This window comes from Camelus ferus, chromosome 20 (assembly GCF_009834535.1).
Source record: "Camelus ferus isolate YT-003-E chromosome 20, BCGSAC_Cfer_1.0, whole genome shotgun sequence".
Taxonomy (NCBI): domain Eukaryota; kingdom Metazoa; phylum Chordata; class Mammalia; order Artiodactyla; family Camelidae; genus Camelus; species Camelus ferus.
Window position 1 is genome coordinate 23,472,182 of NC_045715.1, and position 27,802 is coordinate 23,499,983.

Sequence of the window (27,802 nt, forward strand, 5' to 3'; positions counted from 1 at the left end):
AATAGAATATTCTGCAACCATGTACAATGATCATTGGAAAGACTGGGTAGAAACATCTAAAAATGTTTATGACAATACAGATGAAAATAGGAAAATGCAAAATGGTTTGTAAACTATGAAAGTAACTATGGAAACACACACACACACACAGGTTATATATATATATATATATATGTTTAAAAGCCACTATAAGGCTGAGCCCAGGGGTGGACAGTCGGGGGCACACAGGTGGGTCCAGCTGCCTCAGCTCCTATTTGCCCACAGATGTGGATGAGTGTGAACGAGAGGATAATGCAGGTTGTGTGCACGACTGTGTCAACATCCCCGGCAATTACCGATGCACCTGTTATGATGGATTCCACCTGGCACATGATGGACACAACTGTCTGGGTGAGCAACGGGGAAGAATGGGGGAAGGGTACGTCTTGTGGGGAAAGAGGCATTTTCAGCATCTTCTATTCCCAGGCAAGGAGAGGAGAGTGATCAAAAAGCTGCATTCCCACAAAATAGAAAATAAGGTCAGCCTCCCCTTTGAGACTGGATGCTCAGGATGAAACAGTCCTGTTGCTGGATGAAAACACTGAGGAGATGCCACAAGAAAGTGTCCTCAGGACAAGGGCCAAGAGATGACAACAGTGAGCTTAGTCACAGGGGGTTGAGCACAGTGGAAAGGTGATTTGGCTCCAGGCAGATCCTGGCTCTGCTGCTTACTAGCTAGGGAGCCTCGGGCAATTGGGATGGTAATATCCCACTCAGAGAGCTGCTGTGTGATTCACCATGAGAAAACATGTGTAAAGAGCCCTATACAATCCTTAGCAAATAGTAAGTGCTCAATAAACATAAGGGATGTCTTCGATGATGACGATGATGCTGCTTCTGCTTCCCTTTGCCCCAGGGAGCCACTGGCCCTTAACAGCTGGCTTTCTCCCAGCTCTTCCTGCAATCTCCAGGCTCACCCTCACCTCACTTCTGAGGCCTCAATCTGACCTGATCTTTGTCCCAGAGGTTGTATCAGAGATAGGAGAATCTTTAGGGAACCAAACTCCACTTTGGTCTCTGTCATTCTGGAAAATTACCAGGACCATGTCAGATTCTTGCTCAAGTGGAAAAGTTGAAGCCCATAGCAGAAAAGGATCTGAGATGTGAACCTAGGAAAAGAATCCCAAATTCTTTCTCTTTGGTGGTAAACAGAAACAGGAGACTGGAAGAACAGAACACGAGGAAAGGAAAAGAAGCAAGAATAATAATGCCCACAAAAGCAGGCTAGGCTGTTCCCCTGCTGCCCAAACATCTGACCAAACAGATGAATTATTTGAGGTCTCACTGGCCTAGGAGAGCCTCCTTACTATAAAGCTGTCTCTAAACCCAGTCACATTCTATCCCTGGACCATGCTTATAGGTTTCTGCTCCCAACTCGGGTCTCTGAACCTAATCCCTGCTGGGCCCTAGCCCCCTGTCTTGGCCACCTTTCCTACCACTGTAGCTACCAGGCAAGGACCTCACTTCTCATCTGTCAGTCACCTGTGAGGCCCTCTTTAGGCATTCCTTTGGAAAGAGAAGCTGTGACACTTGGACCAGGACAGTGAGTTGCTTACAGAGACTGCAAACATCAGCTTCTAAATTCTTTGGTTACCTTTGAACTTTCTAGGCCCCCCAATTCTCACCGAGTCTAGTTTCCCTGTGTTTTGGGGAGAACCAACCAAGGGATAAGAGAATGAGTAGATATGGAAAGGCTCAGGGGAGCAAAGATCTATCTAGCCCTAACCCTAGAGTTGGGGTTCAAAGTCTTAACCTTTGGCTTTTAGGAGAACCTGGAGTAAGTCATCCGTGCCCTGGACCTCAGTTTCTCCACTGAGAACTGGAGGAAAGAACATGGCTAGAGTAGCAAAATCACAAGGTTGGAATAGAAAGAAGCAAACAGAAGGATGGAATGTAGGATGGAGTGAGAGCAGGAAGACAGGGATAGGGAGAAGGCAGGGGTGCAGGAGATGGGACAGGAACAAGGCAAAAGAAAGTCTATCTCCTTGGCTTTCCCAACAGGTGCATCTCTCACACAGAAGCCTACTTGATCCGGGCCCCTCTGCCCTTGGCCAGAAGGGAAAAGGACAGGGTTTTAGGGCTTAGCAGAAAGGATGGGAAGAGAAGGACAAATGAGGCCCTTGGGAGCCAGATTCCTTAGAAGCCAGATTGGTCTCCCTGATGCCTCCTGGGCTGAGGAAAACTGAGAAGGGCTGTTAACTTGGGAGGGTAGTAGGTAGAAGAGAGATGAAGTCAAGGCATTGAAGTGGGAGCTCCACAATGAGTTTGGCTCTGGGACCTGGGGGTGGTGATTTGGGGTGGTGATTAGGGTGTGGCCTGGCAGCTCTCCCCCTATCCCTCCCCGCCAAGCTACTAGACTTTGTTTTGTTAAACCAAAATAGGAGAAAGGCTCAGGAAGATGGCAGCAAGCCCAGGCATGGGGGGAGGGGAGGAAGGCTGGGGCCATGGCCTGTCCACAGAAATGGTGCCTGCCTCACAATGAGTTGAGGTTCACTACCTTTCCCCACCCTATCCCTCCAGCCTCAGCACCATGGCCACAGCTCTCCTTGCACATGGAGCCCTGATTCCCTGGCTGCTCACCACAACCCACAGTTCCTCTCCCTGACCATGCTCCAGTCTCCATCTCTGTTCCTCTTGCTCTGACTTCTTTCCTGATCTCCTCTACCCTTGGGCCCAGTTTCAACAGGTGCAGAAAAGGGAGGCACGTCTTCACCTAAGTGAGCCATGTCAAATGTCCCCTCCCTACCTGCTTAGCTTCCCAGCTCTACCTCTTAGGGTGGCCTCTTCACCAGCAGTGGAACATTAGCTGATAAGTGGGTGAGAACTGCCTGGCTTAAGGCTGGGTGTTGGATCTCAGGGGAGGGTATGTGAGTGTGCGCTGGATTCTTAAGACTGCTTTCAGCCTTTGGTGCTTAAGTCCCAGGGCACCCCCAGACCCTGGCCTGCACCCACAGCCTTACCAACCTTGATTCCTGCACAGATGTGGACGAGTGTGCCGAGGGCAACGGCGGCTGTCAGCAGAGCTGTGTCAACATGATGGGCAGCTATGAGTGCCACTGCCGGGAAGGCTTCTTCCTCAGCGACAACCAGCACACCTGCATCCAGCGGCCGGAAGGTCAGCCTATGACCTGGGAGGGTCCAGCCCTGCGCTCCCAGGCTTCTCTCTCCATCTGCTCAGGAGCTTTCTCTCAATAGCCCCTAGGTCTCACTCTCCACTAGCTCCTTCTTTTATCCCTTAACCCAATCACATCCTGAGGGCTCTATGGACAGATACTCTGTGTTAGAACAAAATCTGGGAGAATTCATTTGGGGTTAGGAGTCAGTGAGGAATTGAGGCTACCATGGGCATCCTGTCTATCCAGACCCAAGGTGGATGTTGATCCTAACTGTAGAGGGCTGAACTCTAAGCTGCTGCTGTCTGAGAGGGCCTCACCCATGCCTTATTTCTTGGATTGGATTGGGAAGGTCAGGCAGGAGTAGTAGGGTATGTGTTGTCTGTTTCTGTGACATCACCATCACCCCCTGACCCCTGCTTCCTGTGACATCCCTGAAGGCAGGGACTATATCTAATTCATCTTTGTTTCTCCAGAACCTAATATACCCCCTGGCTTGTAGTGGGAGCTTAACAAATACTTGTTGAATAAAATCATATAGTAATTATGTGTACCAGTTACTCCTCTCTAACATTATAAATGTTATTTACCTTCTTCCCAGTTTGACTGTAAGCTCTTTGAGAAAAGAGATCACATCTTACATTTTTCTGGGTCTTTCCTAAATCCACCCATACCAGCACAGTGCTGGGCAACTATTAGATACTATTTTTTGGCTGTGTGAAGGAGAGGGTGATCATGCAGGTTTGGGGGGCTGGGAAGCAATACCTATAAGTCATCCAGCATAGCTGTGAGCTCTGCTCATTGGCACCCAGCTCTGTGGTCAGGACGAGGGGCCTGTGAGGCAGAGTCAGTCTCCTCTGTGTTGTAGCCTCAGTGTAATTCTCCTAGTTCCCTAGGCCCCAACTCTCCCTCCTAGTTTCTCTTCCTCTAGGTGTCCAGAAGTACAGAACATTCACCCTCTTCCTCTTCCCTTTTAGAAGGAATGAACTGCATGAACAAGAACCACGGCTGTGCTCACATTTGCCGGGAGACACCCAAAGGGGGTATTGCCTGCGAATGCCGCCCTGGCTTTGAGCTCACCAAGAACCAACGGGACTGTAAATGTGAGATAATTGGGATGGCAGTGGGGGAGAAGGGGAAACAAAGAGAAGGGGTGTGGGGCCTCAGCAGCAAGGGGTGGGAAGGAAAGGGAGCATGGGAGGGACAACTAGATAAGAGAGCAGTTTTGGTGTGATGGAGAACTGCAGTGCCAGGGAGAAGTAGGCTTACAGACCTCCTGCCCTTTCTGCACAGTGACGTGCAACTATGGTAATGGTGGCTGCCAGCACACGTGCGATGACACAGAGCAGGGCCCCCGGTGCGGCTGCCATGTCAAGTTTGTGCTCCATACGGACGGGAAGACGTGCATTGGTGGGTGAGGCCAGTGGAGAACTCGTTCACCTGTTAAGGGGGGTGGAGTGGGTAGAGGCCCTTGGGAACCAAGGGAAGGGGAAACACATGGGGCCCAGGTGCTGAGCGCAGAATTACTGGTGAGCAAGCTGAAGGACCAGACAATGCCAGGTCTGGTGAGGAACGACTCTGAGAGACTGAAGGGCTCACCTGACCCTCTACTCCCAGACCTGTTGGTTCCACTGCCCCACCCCTGGGAGCCTCACCATCCTCTTTATCCAGAATAGTGTGGCCAAGTTGGGAATAATTAGCAGAGGTGCTTGTTGACCAAGGCCATGGTTGAGAATGGGGAGGAAAGCTGGGGCAGCACAGTGGATGAAGCCTGACCAGAGTCCCCGGCTGACTAGAGTGGTAAAATGGGAGCTGTCACAGCCTGCTGTCCCCACTCTGGGACCGAGGGTGGAACAGAGTGCTCTTTCCTGGAACAGCCAGCCTTGAACTGACAAATGGGGTTTCCTGACTCCAGGTATCTTTTTCCTCTTTCTACTTTCTCTCCTCCTGTAAATCCCCTTTCTAGTCCTTTCACCCTAGCCCCCCATTTCCTCCCCTCTCCTCCACATTCCAGTCGTGCTCTGCCTGTAGGCCTCTCACTTCCTCACCAACTCCAGCATCCCATCCCTCTCACCCCAGTTTGGAGCCATCTTAACACCTGGGCCCCTTCTCCTGAATTCCTAGGCCTTACCTCACATATCTTTAGGTACCACATGAGTTCAATTCCTTAATCCCTAATTCGCTAAGTCTTAATAGGGTTGTGTTTTTTTTGTTGTTGTTTCTGTTTTCATTTTTTTTTTTTGTAAAGGCCAATTACTATGTGCTCACAGAGTGCTGACAAAGATGATGGGATAAGGTGTCCCCTTGGAGAAGTGAGAAATGAAAGGGAAAAGTTTGGGCAGGAGGATAGGTTGTGTCATGAACCAGGCAAAGGCAAGCTTGTTCTGTGGGCACGGGTGTTTATGGATGGCCATTCATCTCGTGGGCTACAGCATGCTGGGGATGGGAAGGTGTGAACACAGTCACTCTGTGTTTATCAGAGACAAGACACTCAGCTTAAGAACCAGACTTTCTCCCATCTCACTCCAGAGACCTACTGTCTGCAAAGAGCACTGCCTTTCCCCCAGACACAAGAACAGGGGAGCAGATAGGGCTCTTAAAGGTCTCCCTCAGGTACCTGTTCCAGAGACTTGCACACACAGTTCTAAAGTTCCTTAATTAAAATCTCTCTTGCTACATGTTTCCCTCTGAACTAACTCTTCAAAGACCTTGGAACATTTTCAGGTCTTCGTGTTGCCTTCTCCAGGCTGGTTCGTTCCAACCCCTTTCATTTTTTAACTCGTAAGTCTAATTCTACTGCTTTCCAAACCTCTCACCAGCCCCTGGACACACTCATACATCCTTAGAGACTCCCAGAAGAAACTGCATGCAGTCCCCCCAAAAAAGCTGCATGTATCAGGACAGAGCTCAGGACCCACGGATGTGAGGCCAGGTCCCTCTCTGGTTTCTTTCTGTTTAGTTAGTCCTGGGCACGGCTGCTTTGGAAAATACTGTTAAGCTTGAGCTCTTCTCTAATGCAAGACCCATTCCACTTTCTGGGCCATGGCCAACTGAGGCAGAAGAGAGCACATGAGGCTGCTCTAGGGTTCACAGCTATGTTCTTTCCAAATTCTTCTCCCTATTCTCCAGTAGAACTTATTTTACCTTGCCCTGTATCTCATTTTTCTCCCCAGCCCTGGCAGGAGGAAACTTCATTGTTCAGGGCCATCAGGACATTCAGATTTAATGGGGAGACTGAGAGGCAGTACAGTGTAGTAAAAAGGGTGGGCACCCCATGGGATCTGGCAGCTTGTAAGACTTGAGGTTGCATCCCAGCTCTGCCTTTGGCATGCTGTGAAGTACTGGGCCCATGACTGCCCCTCTCTGAGACTCAGTTTCCCATTAGTCACTTAGTGGGAGCCTGGTTTCTTTGAGGATACCAGGCAGGACAAGGCTGGGGAGTGAAGCGTAGGAGTCTCAGGGCTCATCATTTGGGGCTAGTGGTTTGGGCCTGCAGGGTGGAGGAGGAGGGTGGGGAGGGGGTTGGGGCACAGAGGGCCATAGTAGCTCCTGCCCAGCATCTAAACAGCTTTTTTACAATGTCAAACAGGGGAAAGGCGGCTAGAGCAGCACATCCCCCCTCAGGCCGTTTCTAATGGTAAATATGTCTGCTCTCTCCGCTTGCTCTCACTGGCTTGCTAGGGGAAGGGCTAACCTGCTGGGGCTCCCACTAACCGCATGCCCATTGGGCCCAGCCTGACTGGGTTCCCCTGGCAGCCTGGGTACTGGGCCCACTGGGTGACAAGAAACCTGAGTCCCCAAGAGCTGGGCTTCATGTTGGTTTTGTCTGCCTTTGGTCCTGTCACTCTCTTCCTCTCCTTTCTCTCCTGCTCCATCATCCCACCTTCTTTCTCACTCGCCTTCTAACACCTTCACCCCTTCCCAACCATCTGCTCCTCTCCCTCTCCGCCTTCTCCACAGCTAAAGACCCAGCCAGCTCCATCTACCTATGTTGCCCACTGTGCCACCTGAGGTAGGGGTGGGATAGGGTTAGATGCCAGCCCCTCCTGGAGGCTTCTTTCTTGGGTTCTTTCCCACATTAACTCACAGTCCCAGCATCACTCACCATTCTCTCCCACCATAACGGTTTAAGAGCACGACATTTGAGTTCAGACAGACCTGAGTTTGAATCCTGGCTCTGCCACCTTCTAACTGTGCCACCTTAAGCAAGTGACCTTCCTCTCTGATCCTCAGTTTATGCTTCTATAAAAAAAAATAGGGAGAATAAGAGTCCTTCCTTAGTGTTGCTGTGATGATGGAGGTAGTGCATGTGGAGCATCTACGAATGCCTGGCACAGAGTAAGCACAGATTAAACTGTGATATTAACATGCAATCCAAAGAGTAAAAGTTTGAGGCAGCCAAAGAGGCCACCCTCAAAAGCACTGCCCTGTGGGGACGGGCAGCAATGCCTGGCTTCCTGGTCCAACCTGGGATGGTCATTGTGCCAGCTCTAATGCTCCCCATCCTGAGTCCCTGAGAATCTACTAGACTTGGTGCAGGATCTCTGTTCCCCTCTCTGCTCCAGGGCTTAGGGCACCTGTTCTTATGTTAAGAGCACTCTGGGTAGGTGGGTGGGGGTGGCTGGGCTTGCAGCCTGAACTCAAGGTTCCCTCCCAGGTTCTTCCCATGGTCTTGGGGAACCTTAGGAGAGACTGAGGTGGGACTAGCACAGAGGAGATCTCACTGTGGCTGCTCCCCGGCCTGGGCATTTGAAGGACCAGGGCACGACCAGGGACCCAGAGGCAGAGTTTCTTCTATAGCCCTTGCTGGTCCCCTCAGTAATAAGGGTTGGGCCTGAGTTTCAGGAGTCAAAGATTCAAGGTGATAGTACCCTGCAGTACTTTTCTCCTTCAGGTCTCCTGATTCTCCTCTCTTCTGTAGCAGAGGCCTCATGATTTTGTCTTTCTAATGGGAGAGAGTTCTAGGCCCCCCAGTGATCGGCCTGCACCTCCCTCCCAGTCCCTGTGTCAGGACCTTGCACTATTTGAATTGATGTGTTTTTTCTCCTGGGCTGATCTGACTCTCCTGAGCTGCAGTTTAAACCTATTTTTTTCCTGCTCTGAATTCAGAAGATAGGGAGATGACCCATCCATGCTCCCCTAACTCTGACCTCTCAGCAAAGGGAAAGCGTACCAGTCAAGAGGGGGCAACAGAAGAGACTCAGCTCTGAGGTCCGCTAACTCTTTCACCTTCCTTCTTATACCCTTCCTTCTCCTTTGGATTCTTTTCCTTTTGCCCCCTCCCCTCCTCTAGACAATGCCTACCCATTAGGAAAATAAAACAACAACAGAACAGCCAGCTTCTCTCCATCCAGAACTTAAAGGAGGGCTCGGGAGGAGACACAGGTAGCAGGGAGTGGGCTGGAAAATTGTGACAATATGAACTATCTCCTCTGAGGATGAGTAGTCAGTCCTGGAACTGGGATCTTTCATAAGACAGCTGAGCAGGGATGAAGGGAAGATGAATTGATGGCCATCTCTCAGCTGTCTTAGGAATCACCAAGCTCACTCTTCCCAAGATGTCCCACCATGACCCCTCCACCCACCAAAGAGATAGTCGGTGGAAAGAGAAGAAAACTCCTATCTATCCCTTCTTGTTCCCTGGCAGCAAGAACCACCCTTACTTAGCTTCCATCACTCCCTGCACCCTCCCTCCTCCACCGCCTCCACCCCCTCAGCACATTCCTGCCTGACAGCTCTGGCTTGTACCTGCCTCACTGCTGTCCACCTTGTTTCAATCAAGTAGGGGGCAGGGAAGTGGACTGCTTGGCTGCACTTGTGAGGGAATGGAGGCTGGGAATGATGGGAGGAAGGGGGCTGGGAGCCTCTGCTTAATGCTTCTTCTAAAGCCCAGGGAGGCAGCTGAGGTCTTCCCTTGGGCCTCTGTGCTCTCCTCTACCCTCCAGTTTGGGATTCCTCCAAGCTGATAACCCAGTTACCATCCCCCCACCTCCCTCCTAAACAGAGACCTGTGCTGTCAACAACGGGGGCTGTGACAGTAAGTGCCACGATGCAGCGACGGGTGTCCACTGCAGCTGCCCTGTGGGCTTCATGCTGCAGCCAGACAGGAAGACCTGCAAAGGTAAGGGTTTTCAGAGGACAGGAGTGTGAGGGTAAGGGGCTGAGATTGGGACCAGAGATAGAGTACCTATTATGGGACCTCCTCAACCCCTTGGGAGCTATCTGATTATTAAGAACTGGGGATGTGACTAAGGTTTGTCTCTTGTCCACCTTTCCCATCTCAGTTCAAGGAGCACAAAAGTCCAGCCATTTCCTTAGTGACCCTGCCCCTATCATTCCTATCCCCCTATGTTCCTGGGTCTAGGAGGGTATTTGAGCCCTGTAGATGTACAAGGTCACAAGTGTGTTCCATAACCTTCTTAACCCCAGACTTTCTCAGTGAAAAGGCTATCCTGGTCAGAGGGAGATTAGGGTAGCAGTTGCAAGCAGTGATGCTGGAGCCTGGCTCCCTGGGTTCAGATTCTATCTCTGCTGCTTATTAGCTCTGTGATCCTGGGAGAGTTACTTAGTGTCTCTGTGCCTCAGCTTTACCACAGTAAAGGTGCTTGGCTCATAGGAACATTGTCAGAATTAACTGAGTTATATATAAAGTACTTAGAACAGTGCCTGGCAAATGGTAAACATTGTTTGCTATTATTATGGTATAATTCTCCCTCCCTTTAATTAGGTCTGGGGGGAAGGTTCATCAGGTCTGTGTCCCTGGTCATGAGAAGTAGGAACTGGAGGAAGGCCTGGGCTTGCTCTTTGTGTCTTCTGGCCCAACAGCCGGCAGAGAGGATGGGGGTTGTGGGGTGAGGGAGGGCCAGGGCAGGGCGGGGGTATGGGTCAGGCAGCCAGAGTTGAGAAGTTTGCTGCTAGGAAGGATTGCTGACAGGTATGCTAAGAGTGAAGTGGAAGACAGCCCTCTCTGCCCCCTCCCCCAAGTAGGGGTGAGTAGCCTGGGTCCTGTCTGCCACCAGCTTGGGGAACTTGACCTCAGGAAGGAAGCTGCTCACCCGTCCAGCCCCCCTTCCCTTCCTAGTGCTGAAAGCTGCCTCAGGCCTGAGTCTCTCCAGACCTCTCCCAGCCCAGCCCCTTGCCTGGCCCCTACCCCTCCCCCACCAGCTACCCAGCTTCACTGGCTCTCCTGGAGGTCCTCCCTGCCTGGCCTCTCTCCCAGTTCCTCCTCTCTGAAGGACTGCCCCTTTGAATCTCTACCTCTCTGCCACCCCGCCCATCCCCAGGGCTCTTATGACAGGCACAGGTAGGGGACAGTAAAGGGATAAACCCTGTCCACCACCCTCTTTGGGAAGGCAATCAGTGGCAGAATCAGGTACATAGACTAGCCCTGTAGGTCAAATGCCCACCTACTTCTAGGCAGTTCTCAGAAGGCCTGACTCTGGTTCCCATCTTTCCCCTTCTAAGAAGGCTCAGTCTCAGGAAAGGTGCTACTAATGGCCACAGGTACCCTGAATAGGGGAGAAATAGAGATGGCAGAAAGGAGTCAGAAGAGGAGGGCACAAAGCGCTCCTTGATTCTCCCTGTCTCTGTGAGGGAGGGAGGGATCTCGTCTCCTTATTTGTCCCCAACCTTCAGTATTACTTTTGATTCTTTCCACTTTGTCCTGCTTCCCTAGACATAGATGAGTGCCGCTTGAACAATGGGGGCTGTGACCACATTTGCCGCAACACAGTGGGCAGCTTCGAATGCAGCTGCAAGAAGGGCTATAAGCTTCTCATCAATGAGAGGAACTGCCAGGGTAAGCAGACTCAGGCCAAGGGCAAAGCTGTGGGAGAATTTCTTGAGGTAGGAGAGCTTCAAGGAGGCCAGAGAGCTGGAGCCTGAGAAACTCAATAGACACTGTGGAGAGTCTCCATAGGCAGTGTCATGCTGTGAATTAGCAAATATACTCCTTCCTCTTGGTGAAGCAGCTGTACACGAGAGCACTAGGCTTGGCAAAAAGTGAGAGATGGATTTCACCCCAATTCATATCCTGGGCAGTATCTGGCCAGCCTAACTACATGGTGGCCTTGATCCAGAGGCACCAGATCTCGTGGTTCCTGACTCCCAAGACTGCAAGTGGAGGGGCTTACAGGATGGGTAGGCATTGCTGAATCACTGATCTCCGGGCTGAGCCATGAGTAGGAACTCTTTAAATTTAAGGGAGAGAGCCAAGGCCCCTCACTTGGACCCATCACCTGAGCAAGGGGTCACAGGGTCAAGTGTCCCAAGACTGATTCAGTGGCTTGAAACCTTGCCCTTCCAGATATAGACGAGTGTTCCTTTGATCGAACCTGTGACCACGTATGTGTCAACACACCGGGAAGCTTCCAGTGCCTCTGCCATCATGGCTACCTACTGTATGGTGTCACCCACTGTGGGGGTAAGTCAGCAGATTTGAATCCTCAGCCCCCAGCCCCTCTCACCTCCTCATCCTTCAATTGAACAAGTCCCTGAGTTGGTTTGTGGCTATGGGCAATCCCCAGGTGCCTGTGCCAAGTCTGCACCCATCGTGATGAAACAGGAGAAATTAAGACAACTGAGAGACTAGGGTATCAGGGAACAGCATCCTCTTTTCAAAAGTTCTATCTTCCACCCTGTCACTGCCCCCTGACTCCCATCTTTAGCTCCCAAATTACAGGCCCACTGGTAGCTAGGGTGGAAGATTTTAAAAAGCTTGTCAGCTTGGCCCTTTCTCAAGCATTCTTTTGACTGGGGACAGATAAGGGAAGGAGGTCGTAGGTTTGAGCTCTTCTCGGCCAGGAATCATCTTAGAGTGCCTGGAACTCTAACCAAAGGTCCTAGCTCACTGCCCACTCCCTGGCTCCTCTTCCTCCTCCACCTTTGTTTGTTTCCCTCCTCCCTCCCCTAGATGTGGATGAGTGCAGCATCAACCGGGGAGGTTGCCGCTTTGGCTGCATCAACACTCCTGGCAGCTATCAGTGTACCTGCCCAGCAGGCCAGGGCCGGCTGCACTGGAATGGCAAGGATTGCACAGGTGAGCAGCGCCCTCTGCTGGCCAAAGCTGGCACTGCAGGGTCAGAGTCCCAGGGTAGAGGGGTTGTTGGGGATCCTGGAAAGTGTAGAGTTCCATGCTAAAGGTGTGAGGTAGTAGGGGATGGAGAATGTAGCCATTTGAGATGTGAACTTTCTGGTAAATAATCCCTTTATCAGTCTCCATGTACAATTACAGTTCTGCATGTAGCTAATTCTCCTCTTTCAAATTACCCAAGTGATGAAGAGGGTGGGAGAGGAAGACCCTTTCCTCCTCAGGCTTATCTCCCATTCCTAGAGCCAGTAAAGTGTCAGAGTAGTCCTAGTGCCTCAAAAGCCATGCTCACCTGCAACCGGTCTGGGAAGAAGGACACCTGTGCCCTGAACTGCCCCTCCCGGGCCCGGTTTTTGCCAGGTACGTAGAAGAAGCTGCTGAAGGGCTGGCAGGGAGGAAGGCTGGCTGTTCAGGCAGCTCCTCTACTCCCCTTGGATTCCTCTAACCAGTGGGGGTTGGTGGGGCCAAGGCAGAACCGTGACAGCCCTCTTCTCTCAGAGTCTGAGAATGGCTTCACCGTGAGCTGTGGCATCCCCAGCCCCAGGGCTGCTCCAGCCCGAGCTGGCCACACCGGAAACAGCACAAACTCCAACCACTGCCATGGTGAGCACCAGCCCAGAGGCCTTGTTTCCACACTACTCTCTTGCCCCTCTTGGCCTTACTTGTTCCTGGATCCCCTTCTTTGTTCTGAATTCTCCAGCTTTGCTGCTTTGCTCCCTCTGCTCTTAACATCTGATGCCTTTGGCTTTTGTAATCCCTCTCCTCCAGCTAAGCCCTCGGTTTATTGCCCAGCTTCCCAACATCCTCTATAGCAGCTCCCACTCCCAAGGGGTCCCCAGGCTGTACTGAGCTTCTACCATCCCTCTAGAGGCTGCAGTGCTGACAGTTAAACAGCGGGCTTCCTTCAAGATCAAAGATGCCAAATGCCGTTTGCACCTGCGAAACAAAGGCAAAACGGAGGAGGCCAGCAGAATCCTGGGGCCAGGTCTGGACTGGGGCCCCCACTCCAATGAACTATCTGGCCACCAAACTCTTCCCACCCCTCAGCTTCTCTGCTTAGCGAGATCTCCAAAAACCACTGGCACCCTGAATTCTGGACAGAGCAGGGGAGGAAGCAGTTGTAGGCATAGGGTCCAAGGAAGTCCTAGGATATTCCCCTAATTAACTAATTAGTATGCTAGACTAAAAGAGAACTGAGATAGTTGCAGTCAGAGATCTGGTGAGATCTGTCCAGGCTGGGATGGAAAAGTGAGAGCTGGGAGTGACAACTTTCCCTGTCTCCAGGGGCTGTCCCTGGGGTTTACAAGGCCTTTCCCCCAGGTGGTGCCCCCTGCTCTGACTGCCAGGTCACCTTCATTCACCTCAAGTGTGACTCCTCTCGGAAGGGCAAGGGCCGGCGGGCCCGGACCCCTCCAGGCAAGGAAGTCACTCGGCTCACCCTGGAAGTGGAGGCAGAAGTCCGAGCTGAAGAAACCACAGGTGGGACTGGGGGCACTCTTGTAAGGAGGGGGAAAGGGGAGGGCAGAGATGGGGAAAGGGGAGGGCAGAGATGGGGAAACAGCAGGTCTTGACAACAAAGGGAAGGGGCAGAGCCTGCCTAATGCCAAGCCAGGAGCCAGTTCCTCTTAACTTCTTTCTCTTCCTTCCCTGACTAACACCACCATCCACCACCAGCTGGCTGTGGGCTGCCCTGCCTCCGACAGCGGATGGAGCGGCGGCTGAAAGGATCCCTGAAGATGCTTAGAAAGTCCATCAACCAGGACCGCTTCCTGCTGCGCCTGGCAGGCCTTGATTATGAGCTGGCCCACAAGCAGGGCCCAGTAGCTGGGGAGCGAGCTGAACTGCTGGAGGCCTGTAGGCTGGGGCAGCACCGCTCAGGGGCCAAGTGTGGTAAGGCAGCTTGCTGGGGAACAGGGAAGCAGGGGAGTAGGGAAGGCCCAGCTTGGGTCTGGTTCAGAGCAGGACACTTTACGGCCTCAGTTGCATCTCTCAAATCGTGAGGCAGCCAAGATCCTCTTGCCCATCATCCTCCCCTCCTTTGTCCCATGCTGAAATTTAGAGGGGCATCATGTGGGGCCACCAACCCTCCTGTACATGGTTTTGGCCCCTGACCCTCCCGAGCAGGATTCTGTCTGTTCCCAGAAAAAGAGATTCTCTGTGAATCTGGGGGAGAGGGAAGGGGAATCCCAGACCTGGGTGGTGGGAGATAGGTGGGGGGTGGGTGGCTAGCACGGCCGACTCTCCCTCAGTCAGCTGCCCGCAGGGAACGTATTACCACGGCCAGACGGAGCAGTGTGTGCCATGCCCAGCGGGCACCTTCCAGGAGAGAGAAGGGCAGCTCTCCTGCGACCTTTGCCCTGGGAGTGATGCCCACGGGCCTCTTGGAGCCACCAACATCACCACGTGTGCAGGTGCCAGGGGGACAAACAATACAGAGTGGGGTAGGGTGGGCACTGGGACGCCCATGGGCATGGGATTTCCCAAGGGCAGGCCCAGGCTCCAGGCCACTCTCCTAGTCAACATCCTGTTTGTGTGTGCCTCTGTCCCCTGAGACTGGGTGACCCATGGGGATGACCAGGACCATCCCCATCAGAGTTGGGTCCTTGGTTCATTGCAGGTCAGTGCTCACCTGGCCAACACTCTGTAGATGGGTTCAAGCCCTGCCAGCCATGTCCACGTGGCACCTACCAACCTGAAGCAGGACGGACCCTGTGCTTTCCGTGTGGTGGGGGCCTCACCACCAAGCACGAAGGGGCCATCTCCTTTCAAGACTGTGATACCAAAGGTAAGTGGGCTACTCACTCCACTGGGGACTCCCAATCCCAACTACTTCCAAACAAACTCTCCAGGTCCCCAGAGCAGTCCCAAGTATGTTGCCCCACCATCTTCCCCAAACCAGGAAAGGCTCAGCTGTGTGACCAACCACACCATCCTGCTCATAGGACCCATCCTGACCCTCCAACAGTCCCAAGCCTGGGAACTGGAGAATAAGTAACAGTCTCACATACCCCTCTGCTTTGGAGAACTGGTGTCACATTCCCCTCAATACTACAAATGAGTTTCTGTACAGGTTTGGCACTATGCTCAGTGCCTGAAAGAAAAGGATTGGCACTGTAGCCAACTACTCTGTCAAGTTTGTTTTACCTGGGCTTAAATTCTGGCATGACTAGGAAAGGTTAGGACTCTAGAAGGAACTTTGGTGTCTTCATTCATTCTCCGTGATGAATGTGTCCTGCCCATCCCATGTCCCAGAAGTCCCACTTCCCTGCCATCTTAACCCCTACCTTTCCCCGCTGCCTGCAGTCCAGTGCTCCCCTGGGCACTACTACAACACCAGCATCCATCGCTGTATCCGCTGTGCCATGGGATCCTATCAGCCCGACTTCCGTCAGAATTTCTGCACCCGCTGCCCAGGAAACACAAGCACTGACTTTGATGGCTCCACCACTGTGGCCCAGTGCAAGAGTATGTAGCAGGCCAGGCTGTGGGAAAAGGGGTGGAGAGGCCTGGGAGCAATGGGTGTGGGAAGAAGCAGGAGGTGGGCTGGGTAGTAAACCAAAACGGAGCAGGGCTGGAGAGTGGATGGGCAGGAAAGTCCCACCCCCCACCTCTCCTAGCCCATTCATGACCAGATGCTGGGCTGGGCCCTGTAGTGCTCTCTCCCTGGAGACAGGTAATGGGGAGGCACAGACAGGTAAAGTGAGATAACAAGGTGCTAAGAGGGCAGGAAAGAAGCTGGACCCAGAATCTGGAAAATAGATGATGAACTAGGAAGGAGGCTGCCTACGTGTCTGAATTCCACTTCAGAACTCTTTGATTTCCCCAACCTATTTCCCCACTGACTTCCTTTCTCTTTTTTGTTCTGTCCACTGGGGCTTGGCTGCAGATCGCCAGTGTGGTGGGGAGCTTGGTGAGTTCACTGGCTATATCGAGTCCCCCAACTACCCAGGCAACTACCCAGCCGGCGTGGAGTGCATCTGGAACATCAACCCCCCACCCAAGCGCAAGATTCTTATCGTGGTACCCGAGATCTTCCTGCCATCTGAGGACGAGTGTGGGGATGTCCTCGTCATGAGAAAGAACTGTGGGTGGCTGCAGAGCTGGACCAGGGAAGGGCAGTCCAAATCTGGTTGGGAGGGAGGGAGGGAGAGAGAGAGAGAAACTTGGTACTAGAAGAACCAAGGCAGTGATGAGAGAGGCTTTGTGAGGAGAGAAGCTAACAAAGGAAAACAGCAATGAATGTGATGTGTTCGGTGGGGAGCAGAGTTATGAAAGCCAGCGCTGGGAGTAGAATTCCAATAGTGTTACATGTGACACTTCCCTATGCTAACATTTTTTGCTGTTCCATTCATTTAAATGTCAAATTTCTTACATTGTGTGAGTGCCTGGATGTCAAAGAAGAGCTGTGGAACAAGCCTAAGGCAGTGAGAGAGGATATGTGTGTGTTGAGGGGTCGGGGAGGGCTTCTGTCAGCCCAATTCCTCACTCTCGGATGACTTAGGGAGCTTGCCCTGCTGCTCTCTTGACCTGCTATTTGCCTTCACAGCCTCCCCATCCTCCATTACCACCTATGAGACTTGCCAGACCTATGAGCGCCCCATCGCCTTCACAGCCCGCTCCAGGAAGCTCTGGATCAACTTCAAGACAAGTGAGGCCAACAGTGCCCGTGGCTTCCAGATCCCCTATGTTACCTATGATGGTGAGCAAGGGCAGGAGAGCCAGGGAGGTGGGTGAGAAAGGGGATGCTCATGGGTCTTGGGAAGGAGCAAGGGAGCAGGAGGAGTTCCTACCCCTAAGCCCCTCCCCTTGGTTGACTCTGCAGAGGACTATGAGCAGCTGGTAGAAGACATTGTGCGAGATGGCCGGCTCTATGCATCTGAAAACCACCAGGAGATTTTAAAGGCAAGTGAATATTAACAACAATAATGATAACCAACATTTAATGAGCATGTAACAATGTGTAGGCAATATGCTAAGTGCCTACATGAATAGACTCATTTGATATATACAATAGCTCTATAAAGGAGGTACTTTCATCATTCCCACTTTACTGATGAGAAAACTGAGGCACAGAGAATTACAGAACTTGCCCAGTTAAAGCTAGGATTTGAGCCCAAGCCCATCTGGCTGCAGAGTCACCCACACTATCTTATTCCCTGGGGGAAGAGAAAGGGAAGATGAGGAGATGAAATGTTCTCTACATCTTCCACCAATAAATATACAGAAAATAAGGTACAGAAAGATGCTTTTGCATAAATCCCTTCCTTCCCTTACTCCCTCCTCAGTTCTTACAGAAAAACAGCAGATCTAGCACAGCATTTCCCAGAGTTAATTCAGTATAGACCACTTTTAAAGGAAAAGACATGTTTCCAACATTGAAGAATGTTCTGGATACCCAGGTCTGTGGATCCCAGTTTGAGAAAATCTTACATAAGAAACTATAGTCCTAGTCACAGTATTATCCTTCATAAATTATAAGTACAAAAAAAGTTATCTTTATGATCAGTAATTTTGTATTATTATCAAAATAAGAGACAATGACAAAAATCCTCAAGTTCCATAATTTCAGCAATGCTTCTCAAACACCTTTTTAAAGCATTGAACCCTTATTTTAAATGTGCTGTGGAACTCCAATGCATAAAGTGGAGGAGCTGTTTTGAGTAAAGTGGGGGATAAGAGGCTGGAATCCCCACCTCATATTTTAAAAGTCTGCTGATGCAATGGAAAGAACACTAGCCTGGAAGCCAGAAGAGCTGAGTCCTAATGCATGGTGCTTGGCATCCAGTAGGCTCTCCACACATCATGTTGCTGTTTCAGGCAGGGTGGTCAGGAAAGGCCTCTGAGGAAAAGAGACATGAATGAGGTAAAGGGCTACTCATTAGAAGATCAGGAAAGGAGCATTCCAAGCTCAGGAGCATGGGAGCAGTATGACATGTTCAAGAACTTTAAAGGCAGTGTGGCTCAGCAGAGTAAGAAAGAGTCAAGAGGGGATAGAGGGCACAGATTACACTCAGCCTATGGGCCATGCAAGGGATTCGGCTTTATAGAGTGATAAAAAAAAACTAGAGAAGTGTTTTGAATAGAAAAGGGACGTGATTGAATTAAACACTAAAAAAGTCCTGGCTGCTGTGGGGGAGAACAGTCTATAGAAGGATAGGGGTAGGTGGAAGCATGGAGACCAGTTTGGAGGTCACTGCCAAGTGAGAAAGGATGGTGGTTTGGATAGGGTGGCAGCTGTGGAGATGGTGAGAAGTGGTCAGAGCCTGGATATATTTTAAAGTTAGAATCAATGGGATTTGCTGAGGATGCAAGAGTCAAGGATGGCTCCAAGGACTAGGACTGAGCAAAGGAAGGATGGAGCTGCCATTGATTGAGTTGTAGAATTCTAAAAGAGCAACAGCTGGTAGAATGGGAATCCAGAGTTCACTTCTGGGTATGCCTATTAGACACCTAGAGGTGCTGCTGCTGATTAGAGGCTGGTGGTTCTCTTTCCCACCCCTGATGCTGACACTGCCACCTGCCATCCTCTGCAGGACAAGAAGCTCATTAAGGCCTTCTTTGAGGTGCTGGCCCACCCCCAGAACTACTTCAAGTACACAGAGAAGCACAAGGAGATGCTGCCAAAGTCCTTCATCAAGCTGCTTCGTTCCAAAGTTTCCAGCTTCCTGAGGCCCTACAAATAGTGCCCCTAGGCCCAAGACCCAGGTTTTTAAGCCCCCAGAGCCAGCTGCCCCCACCCTCAGATAAGAGACTCTCTCCAGTCTCTCTTTTTGGAGGAAAAAAAAAATCAGTGTATAGACCAAGCACTCTCCCTTTCTATTTCTCTAGCTTCCTTTCCTTGTCTCTCTCTGCCACCCTCTTTCTCTCTCTTTACTTTCCCTTTTCCTGCATGCTCCCTGGAAAAGCCATTCCGTGCTGGCTCTATTCCCCCAATGGGTGAAGGAATAGTATCATATCCCCCTCTTCTCCCTTCCCCAGCCACACTGCCCATTTTACCAGCTTACATCCCTGGCCCTATCTGCTTGGAAGGGTGCTAGAAGCCCACGAAGGAAGTGGGTCTAGTGGGGAATGGGGAGGGGGAAGAGGGGCTTCTGCCATTATAGGGTTGTGCCTTGCTAGTCAGGAGCCAAAATGTCCCCTAGCTGTGCCCCCCAGGGATATTCTAACAGCCTAGGGTTCTGCCAAAGAAGCCTTTGACTTACAAGCTTAATGCCAGCACTGGTCCTCTGGGGCATGTGGCTTGAGCCCTGGACCATCCACACAGCTGGCTTTCCTTTCTATATAGCTTGTCTCCTTCTTCCCCCATGTCTGCCTGGGGTCCAATCCATGAGGGCTTACAAAAGGCCCACACCACTGGGCTAGTGGACACTGGCTGAGTGAGGAAGAACAGCAGGAATTACCATGTTGAATATGCCACTGTTGCTCCCCAAGACAAAGACTATCTCTGCAGGACAGAAACCAGGTTTTAAAGCATCACCAAAAAAGAAAACAAACAAACAAAAAGAAAATGTATCCTCTAAAGGACTAAACTACAGAACAATTGGAAACCAGCCTCAAACACTAATCCCTGTCCTTTCTTGTCTTCCCTGGCCCAGCCATCCCCTCACTTCCACCCAAGTGCTCCCTGGGGGAGCCCTACTCCCCTTGCTAAGTGTCGTCTTTAAACATGGCTGCTGACCAGAAGCCAGCCTGGGCCTTGCCCCAGAGTTGTCTTTCCCTTGTAGCCCCAGATGGCTTGTGGGCACCACCAAAGAGGACCCTGCTCTGCAGCCAGCCCAGAGCCACCTACCTCTGGCCCCAGGCCATGAGCAGCAAGAGGAATGTGTGCACTTGGTGAGCCTTCTGCCCACCCTGTCCACATCTAATAAGTGCAATCATTTTGTCTTTCTGTGTTGACTAGAGGGAGGGGTTTTTGTTTCTTTTTCTTCTATTAGAACAACCCTATTTATAGCTGCCCAAGAGAGAAGAGTGTATGTTTGGAGTGGAAGAAGTAAGGTTTTGAATCTCATGAGCTTTGAGTGCTGGAGCATCTGATCTATCTTCCTCACCAGAGACACCTGATGTGTAGGACAGTAATTCTGGGGACTTGATGGAGCAGGAAGGAGAGAGACCTGTGTCTGCTAAACCAATCCTACCATCCCCATGCCTCCCTGGATTCAGCATGGACCTCAAGATTGTAGAGGCCAATGGAACTGATTAGTGATTCTCCACCCCAAGTAGGGAAAAATCTCCATCTTCTCCCTGTCTTCATCCTGTTTTCCCCTGGTATAAACCTGGAAGAGGACCAGGACAAAACCCCTGGAGATGAGCTGACTTAGGGCCCCGAGGCCAGAGACAAGGCTGTGAGAGCCAAGAACAGGAACAGTTATCCAGGCAGGAAGTTGTCTGCCTGACCTTGGCCACTCTGCCTACCCCTACCTATTTGCCATTTCCTCTGGGAGCTGACTTCAAGCCTAGCTTCCTCAACTACTGCTTTTCAAAAGGAAGAAGAATCAAGTACATCCCCAAGCCCAGATCCTGCACATACTCCACCTTCAATTCACTGCCACCTGTAAAATTATTTTCCATTTACTCCTTCTAGTTCCCCCAAAGCTGTAGTCCTATTCAATCAAAGGCTAACAATTGACTCCTAGGGTTCATTTCTAAGTGACTGTCCCAGGCTATTGCTCCCCAAGGAGGCTCAACACTAAATAAAGGAGCCTGACACCCTTCAAACAGTAGCATTCACCAGCCAAGACAGCTCTAGGCAGTTGGTAAGTGATGTCACAGCTACATCCATTAACCAACACCATGGCCCTTGGGGGTGGAGTGTCTGGCTGCCTTCGTCTCTCTGGGTCAAAGAAGAGTCTGCTGTAGAAATATAAAATGGCTGCTTCCAAGAAGGGAAATGATCATTTAATAGAAGTGTCCACACTTCCCAGGAAATGTTACCTGTTTTAATCAATTCTGACCATCCTAATTCTCTACCAGAAGCTAGGATAACTTTCTGATTCCTCTCTCACTACCACTTTGCATCTCTCTTAGAAAGCCAGAGTGCTTCCCAATTCATGCCTTCAGGGTCTGGCTTCTTGCTTTCTTCCTTTCCTGTTACCCTATACATACACATAAACACACTTCCTCTAATCATTTATTCCATGGTTTCTGGGGCTTGCAAATCATTTCCACAATATGGAAAGTACTGACCACCAAGCCTCTTAACTGATGTCAAGACAGATCTTGGAGAGCAGGTGAAGACCTGCTAATGTCCACCGAGTTTAATTTAGATTATCCCAAATTGGGAGTTTAGAATCCAGGCAAAGCTCCTCAAGTACATAAAGGAAGCTGGCCCTGGGGCATCGAACTAGGGATTAACTGGACTGAATAAGGAATCAACATTTAAGGACTCTCTATGCCTTTATAGGTCATACAGAAAAATAGGTTTTTTAACCAGTGTAGGGAAGTGGGAAAATGGTGTAAACGGGAACCCTTCGTGAACTAGCCCAAAGGCCTCTCTGCAGGATCAGGTATTTATGGGGCCATAGTACTGTGAGGCCTTATTTATCTTAGTCCAAAACCTGCCCTGATCTGAGTCTGGGAATAGGAAGCCATTTCTGCAAGGGCTCCAAGCTCCAAGGGATGCATATCAGAAAGGCACTTATATCTTCAGCAACATAGCAATCTCTTTTTACTTCTCTGTCTCCATCTTTCTGTATATTAGGCCAGGCCTATTCCCTAAACCTTAGGGAACAGAGTCAGGAGAAAACTGACCAGATCCTGGACTTGAGCTGCCCTGTCTCAGGCCTACAAATCCCTAGAAGCTGACACTGAGCTGTGACTGTTCTGACTTCCCCAGGACTGAGTTAGTTTGAGGTGGTGGAGGCTCAGATTTATTGCTCAAAGTTCAGTGATACAGTCCTGGTCTTTGGCCCTACTGAAAGTTTTCATATCTGAGAAGTGTTCTCCATATGTATGTTTGAAGTCATTCTGGAGTAGTTTAGGAGGCTGTATCTCAAAATGGAAGAAAACATTATAGAGTATTCAGACTTTTGTATTTGCTGCTTAACTTCAATATAACAGGCTCAAACTAGAGGAAGGGAGACAAAGTGTCACTGACCATAAGCAGAAAGTAATGTTAACCTGCTTGGCTTCCTTCTTAAGCACTGTAAGAGAAAAGTGGAAGCAAACAACACAAGGATATCTTTAAATCTGACTTGTCTCAAAGGTAGCACACCCTGTTCTTGGCCATTATTTGGACTAGGAAACCTTTACAAAAATATATGATTAGAGAGAATAGAATTCTCAGTTCTGTTATCAGCTTATCTAGACAACACAGATTGTAGCAGTTTGGGCAAACTGCAAACTTTATACTGTGTGATCTGAACTTAAGTTTCAGAAAATAGTCATTACCATATGGGAGGCTTTTTTTTTAATGCAGAAGAAATTTCAAAATACTGTATTTATATCAACCTTCCACTGCTGCCAATATAGTAAGCATCTCCTACACAACAATAAACAGTAAATGATGCAGTTCATAGAATATTTTGCACTTGGGGGAAAAATGTATCTGAACTTGTAAAAAGAAATGTTTGGATTTTGTATTTTTTTTTTATTGTTAATAAAATACTAAATGAATCTCCTCAGCCTGGCTTCTTTTCCTCTGTCTCACTAGCTTATCTCAGCACTAGAAAAAAGCTTTGAGGAGATAAAGTATCTTCTGGCTTCCAAATAGGACTTACCCCAATTTTTCATTTATCCATCTTATTCCTAATGATTTTAGAATTTGAAAAGGCTTATTTTTCAAAGCAGTACCAAGAATTATTTCCTGAGGAAGATCTAGGAAGTGGTGGAAATTGGGTATTGTTCCTCATCATATAATACAGTCCCTCAAATCAGGCCAGGCCACAAGTGGCTCAGATACCTCCCTAGTTAAGATGTCCCACCTCTAGCAAAGTTCCAGCCCTGGAAGTCACCAAGGTTGTTCTTTTTATGCAGTATACTCTTGGCCACCAAACAGAATTATGAAACACAGATCATTTAGCCACTACCACCCATTACTATACAGGTCTCGGGAAAGCAATCTCCAATCTCTTATAAATGAACAGTCTCAATTTCTAGGCTCAGAGATGATAGATAAAACTTTTAAAAAATATATTTTTGTTTTTTACTTTTTTTTTTTAATGGGGAAAGGTGATTTAAAAAAAATTTTAATGGCAGTACTGGGAATTAAACCCAGGACCTTGTGCAATAAAACTTAATTGTTGCAATTATACGATTTCCTGACATGAAATTTTATTGGATTTAATACCTACATGATATAGCCATTTAAGAAGAATAAAGAAAAATCTACCTGATTAAAAAATATGTTGGGTTGGCCTACCAGAATCCTGAACTTCCCCTTTAGCATCTGTAAGGCAGATAGGTACACTCTATTCCACTATTACTGAGTTCCTGTTACATGCCAGGCATTGTGCATCAGGCTATCACGGCTTGATTACAATAGCCATGGTCAAGATCTGCACTCCTCATGTAAGACTGATTACAGCTGATCTTTCCACATAGACTTCCCAGCAGAAGAGAGAATCTAGTCTACCTGGTAGTTAATGAGCATAAATTAATTCACTGCCATTCTATTTCATACATTAACCTCCTGTGAGTTTGATTCAGTGTGACAAAACATGAACACCTTTGTGTGAACTGACAAAATCACGTTTCTAGAACTGCAAAGCTGAGGACCATATCCAGGACCACTGTGAATGACAACACCAACTTGGGGCCATCTTCTCTGACCCTTCTTAACCCTCTTCTATTCCCAAAACACTAAGTCATCCACCTTCTAGGACACCTGTAATTATGTCCCAGAATAATGTATAGACAGGGCCAGTGGAGTATAGGTCTGTCTATTTCAAGCAGTCTTTAAAATGGGGTACATGAAGACTTTCCAAGGAATTCTTCCCAAAGGTATATGAAGACTCTCCAAGGGGTACCTGGACAAGGAATCAATCCGAGGAGAATTTTAAGGGAATAAATTTCCAGATCCTCAACTTCCATAAGAAATCTTCCCTAAAATTAATCTGTTTGAGAGCCAGCTGGCATATTCATGCACACTCTCCATTCCACCTCCTCTTTCACCACAGTTCTTGTCCTACATTACAAAAGAAAGGCACAGCCCTCATCTAGGCTGAATCCTGATGCCTGGATGAGGGTGTAAAAACCTGGAGAGTAGGAGGAAGGGGTTGTCTTTTCCCTTTGAAACAAAATATTCCCATTGCAGCCAGGCCTCTTATTTCATCTTATAAAATGTTTCCTATTTTCTGTCCCCTACTAGCAAAAAATGAAATTGTTTGTTAACTGCTCAATGCATTTTTTCCTACTTTAAAAAAAAAACATTCTTTTTAAATTAAATACATAAGAAAAATTTGATCATGAATTCTAACAAATCTAACAAAATTATAGTTATTTTTCTTAACATGACTCTTATTTAATTGTTCCCAAAAGTCAAACACGAGAGTTCAGCATAAGTACATATCTGCATTTGCCAAGGGAATAGCATGCCTTCTATCCTACTTTTCACTTAATAAAATAACTAATGGATTCAGCTAGGTATTATATGGCATTATTCTAAATTATACAATAAGAAATAGTACTAACTTGTTTTTACAATTTCTATATTAATATTAGATCTATATAACTTTAATCATGGCCGATTTTTAGTAATCTATTTTATAAGGTACAGTTAATAACATTTCCCAGTGATTTTTATAATATTCTTTAAAATGAATTATTAACATATTTATTTGAATTGAAGAATAAAGTCAGACTTCTTCCTGACAGAAAGTCTGATTTGAAATGAAGACTGGCTTTGCTAATTCCACAAATGGCAGGCATTTTCCATATGGAAGTGAATCTGCACTTCAATATTTTAACAAAAAGATACTGAAGACATGCAATAATAAAAGAATTTAATCCAAAACATTGTGCTGGCAAAGAAGTATGAAAATCAGTATCTGATTAACTAGGTGCCTCTGAGCGAGAAGGTAACAGATAATCATTTTTATAAGACTGAAACTGATACTCACATGAGTAACAAATCCTTTTGCAAGTTCAGTGGTTTCCAACTCTTTGCTTTTAATAAAATTAAAGGAAGACTTTATTTGATAGTACTTGATAACTGTATTTGGGAATAGGACACTTTGTGATTATTGGCACATAAGTTAGTAGTTCAAAGACTTGAGGTATATCGTTTGAACAAATCTCTTCCTTTCCCAATTACTATGTGAACAGGGTTTCTCAACACTTAACGTCTATAGACAATTGATGTTGCACTTTATCGCCTACCATTAGGTAATATTCGTTCATGACTACCTGAACTACTTGAGGAGAAACACTACATTTCTCATTATGAGATTCATTTTCAATAAAAATGACACTTTTTAGTCTTACAAGTTATAAAAATATGTAATATATTTATGTTGCTTACTAAATTTTGTACTAGTAATAACTGCAATGACAATTTGACTCAGAAATTTTTTAACAAAGTCTATGGTAACCAGCAATAACCTTATACTCATTTTTGTTGCAAAGAAGCTGACAGTGATCAATGAAAGACTTTAAAGCATACAAATACACTAATCAGGATAGAGTTCTACAGGGGAAGTGAATGGAATTAGGAGTCCAAGAAGAAAGGGAACCATATAAAATTTCTGTTCAAGAGCTTGTTCACATATTTTTAAATGGATGTTGGTGGGCATCAAATATTTAGGGTATTTGGAGTCCACTGGATACATTAAGGAATGTTAGTTTAAAATGTCAACTTTTATGATGGAAAATTTAGTTATCAACTTAGAAATGAAGAAGGGAGTATATGTGGTTCTTTAAAATTCTTTCATGAAGTCCATTTTAAAAAATGTCTCAGGACCACTAGCCTATATGATATATCATGGGGATGGGGCTCAAAGCTGCTAGAAACGATCTTCAATCCTCCACTCCAAAGTATCTTCCTCCCCTAGTTCTCCTGAGTACCTGAAATTACCCACCATCTGAATCTTATTACTTCAGATTCAGACACTGGTTTCCTAGAGTTTTTGTTGTGTAATGGGAGAGGTGATTAGCCAATCAGATTAGGATGTGCAAAGACTGTAAGAAAGGACAGATGTATCTTTTATTATGGAAAAAGGTGGTGGGGGGTACAAACTAGGACATCTTGACTTCTATTACTTGCTCTATTTCTAACCAGAAGTTTATGCTACAGGACAAGCTACTACTTTCTCTCTGTATCTATGTGAAGTAACTTGTCAAACTTCCACCAAAAAGGAACAGAAAGAGGGCACCTTATTAATGGTCAGGATGTTTATTTTTATACCTGAGGCACAAAAAGGATTAATTCTTAACCATAAGAATGTGCCATTGTCACTCACTGCCTCCCTAAACTAAGAACCTGATGAGAAGAACTCTGGCAATTGTTGTGTGAGAGCAAGTAAGATGGGGAACAGGGGATGTCTAAAATTAAAAGGGAAGCTTTCTGGCTATGCTCTTCAGACCGGGAGGAGAGGAACCTCCATTGCCTCCAATGGTATCTTTAGCTACCATAAGCCCCAAACACAGTACTTTTGTAAATGTTTCTAGTTTACCAGAATACTTTCTTTAATTTTAAGTTAAAATTTGGGGGGAGGACAAGAGAGAGGAGACAAAATAAAGGAGTTGAAGTTTAAACTGACAGAGAGGGGAAAGTTTCTCACCTCATTCCTCCAGGCACCCAATTCCTCTCCTAAGAGGCAACCTTTACCAGTTCCTCATCTAACTCCTTTATTTATTTTCTTTTTTTTTTTTTAAACCAAAAGCTCACTCCCTTTTTGTTTTCTCTTAGGTGTCTGAAAATTCCCCAATCATACCCCTCCCTAGCGGGAGGAGGAAACTGTTAAAGTGCTTGGCTTTGTTCACCCCGAAACAAGACTACAAGAGGGAGAAGCTGGAGCTGGTTCCGAGGCTAGGCATGGGGCTGACGGGAGAATGAGAGTGAGAGAACCCAAGAGGGCGGTCAGGGCGCCCTTCCTAAAGAGGCAAGTCCCTCACGGCTCCTCGACGTCGTCTTTTTCAGTAAGGACCTAGTAATACCTGCAGTTGCTTCCTTCAACGGTGGCTCGAAGATCGTAGGCAGTGCCTGCAGCCTGCGCACAGGAAAGCGCTTCGGGACGGTAAGGCGCAGGTGGAAGCCTGAGGGCCCTGAGCCCCAAGAAGAGGGTCCGTAGCCCGGGTGTGGGCAATGGGTCCCGGCGGGACGGCTTCTCTCACAGTCTGCCCCTCCGACCCTCCCCGGCTCCAGAAGCGCACCTTCTCGCCCGTAGGCGGCCGACAAGACGGCGCAGAGACCTCGGGGCTTCGGGCTCCTCCCCGCTACCGCCTCAGGCCTCAGGTGGAGCGAGTCCCTCCGCAGGACAGGTGGCGGCTCCTCATTGCTATAGCGACGACCCGGCCCGCGAGCCGCGCCCAGGCCCTGACCGGGGCGTCGTGACGTCATCACGCCCTCCCCGGTCGCTGGGCCTCGCGGGCGGTGCGTCACCCCGGCCAACAAGGGGGGGTGGGGGGC

General features: G+C 48.5%; 2 protein-coding genes across 6 annotated transcripts in view; one reads left to right on the forward strand and one right to left on the reverse strand.

Moving 5' to 3' along the window:
• SCUBE3 (signal peptide, CUB domain and EGF like domain containing 3) overlaps window positions 1-22,851 on the forward strand; it is a 37,048-nt gene extending 14,197 nt beyond the window's left edge. Inside the window, exons 3-23 of one of the 5 annotated variants that reach the window (XM_032462889.1) lie at window positions 265-390; window positions 3,020-3,154; window positions 4,130-4,255; window positions 4,446-4,562; window positions 6,742-6,789; window positions 9,157-9,273; window positions 10,828-10,950; window positions 11,458-11,574; window positions 12,064-12,189; window positions 12,484-12,600; window positions 12,739-12,843; window positions 13,109-13,225; window positions 13,561-13,719; window positions 13,915-14,130; window positions 14,490-14,651; window positions 14,858-15,025; window positions 15,544-15,705; window positions 16,127-16,324; window positions 16,787-16,939; window positions 17,063-17,142; window positions 18,774-22,851. In XM_032462889.1, coding sequence (XP_032318780.1) covers window positions 265-390; window positions 3,020-3,154; window positions 4,130-4,255; window positions 4,446-4,562; window positions 6,742-6,789; window positions 9,157-9,273; window positions 10,828-10,950; window positions 11,458-11,574; window positions 12,064-12,189; window positions 12,484-12,600; window positions 12,739-12,843; window positions 13,109-13,225; window positions 13,561-13,719; window positions 13,915-14,130; window positions 14,490-14,651; window positions 14,858-15,025; window positions 15,544-15,705; window positions 16,127-16,324; window positions 16,787-16,939; window positions 17,063-17,142; window positions 18,774-18,923 — 2,822 coding nt within the window. In that variant the 3' untranslated portion in view covers window positions 18,924-22,851. The remainder of the gene's footprint in view (window positions 1-264; window positions 391-3,019; window positions 3,155-4,129; window positions 4,256-4,445; window positions 4,563-6,741; window positions 6,790-9,156; window positions 9,274-10,827; window positions 10,951-11,457; window positions 11,575-12,063; window positions 12,190-12,483; window positions 12,601-12,738; window positions 12,844-13,108; window positions 13,226-13,560; window positions 13,720-13,914; window positions 14,131-14,489; window positions 14,652-14,857; window positions 15,026-15,543; window positions 15,706-16,126; window positions 16,325-16,786; window positions 16,940-17,062; window positions 17,143-18,773) is intronic. The other 4 variants (XM_032462890.1, XM_006180479.3, XM_032462891.1 and 1 more) reach the window with 4 other exon arrangements.
• Window positions 1-27,383, reverse strand: part of TCP11 (t-complex 11) — a 128,046-nt gene extending 100,663 nt beyond the window's left edge. Inside the window, exon 1 of the mRNA XM_006180480.3 lies at window positions 27,331-27,383. The gene's annotated coding sequence lies outside the window, so the exon portion shown is untranslated. The remainder of the gene's footprint in view (window positions 1-27,330) is intronic.
• Between the last annotated feature and the right edge of the window lie 419 nt (window positions 27,384-27,802).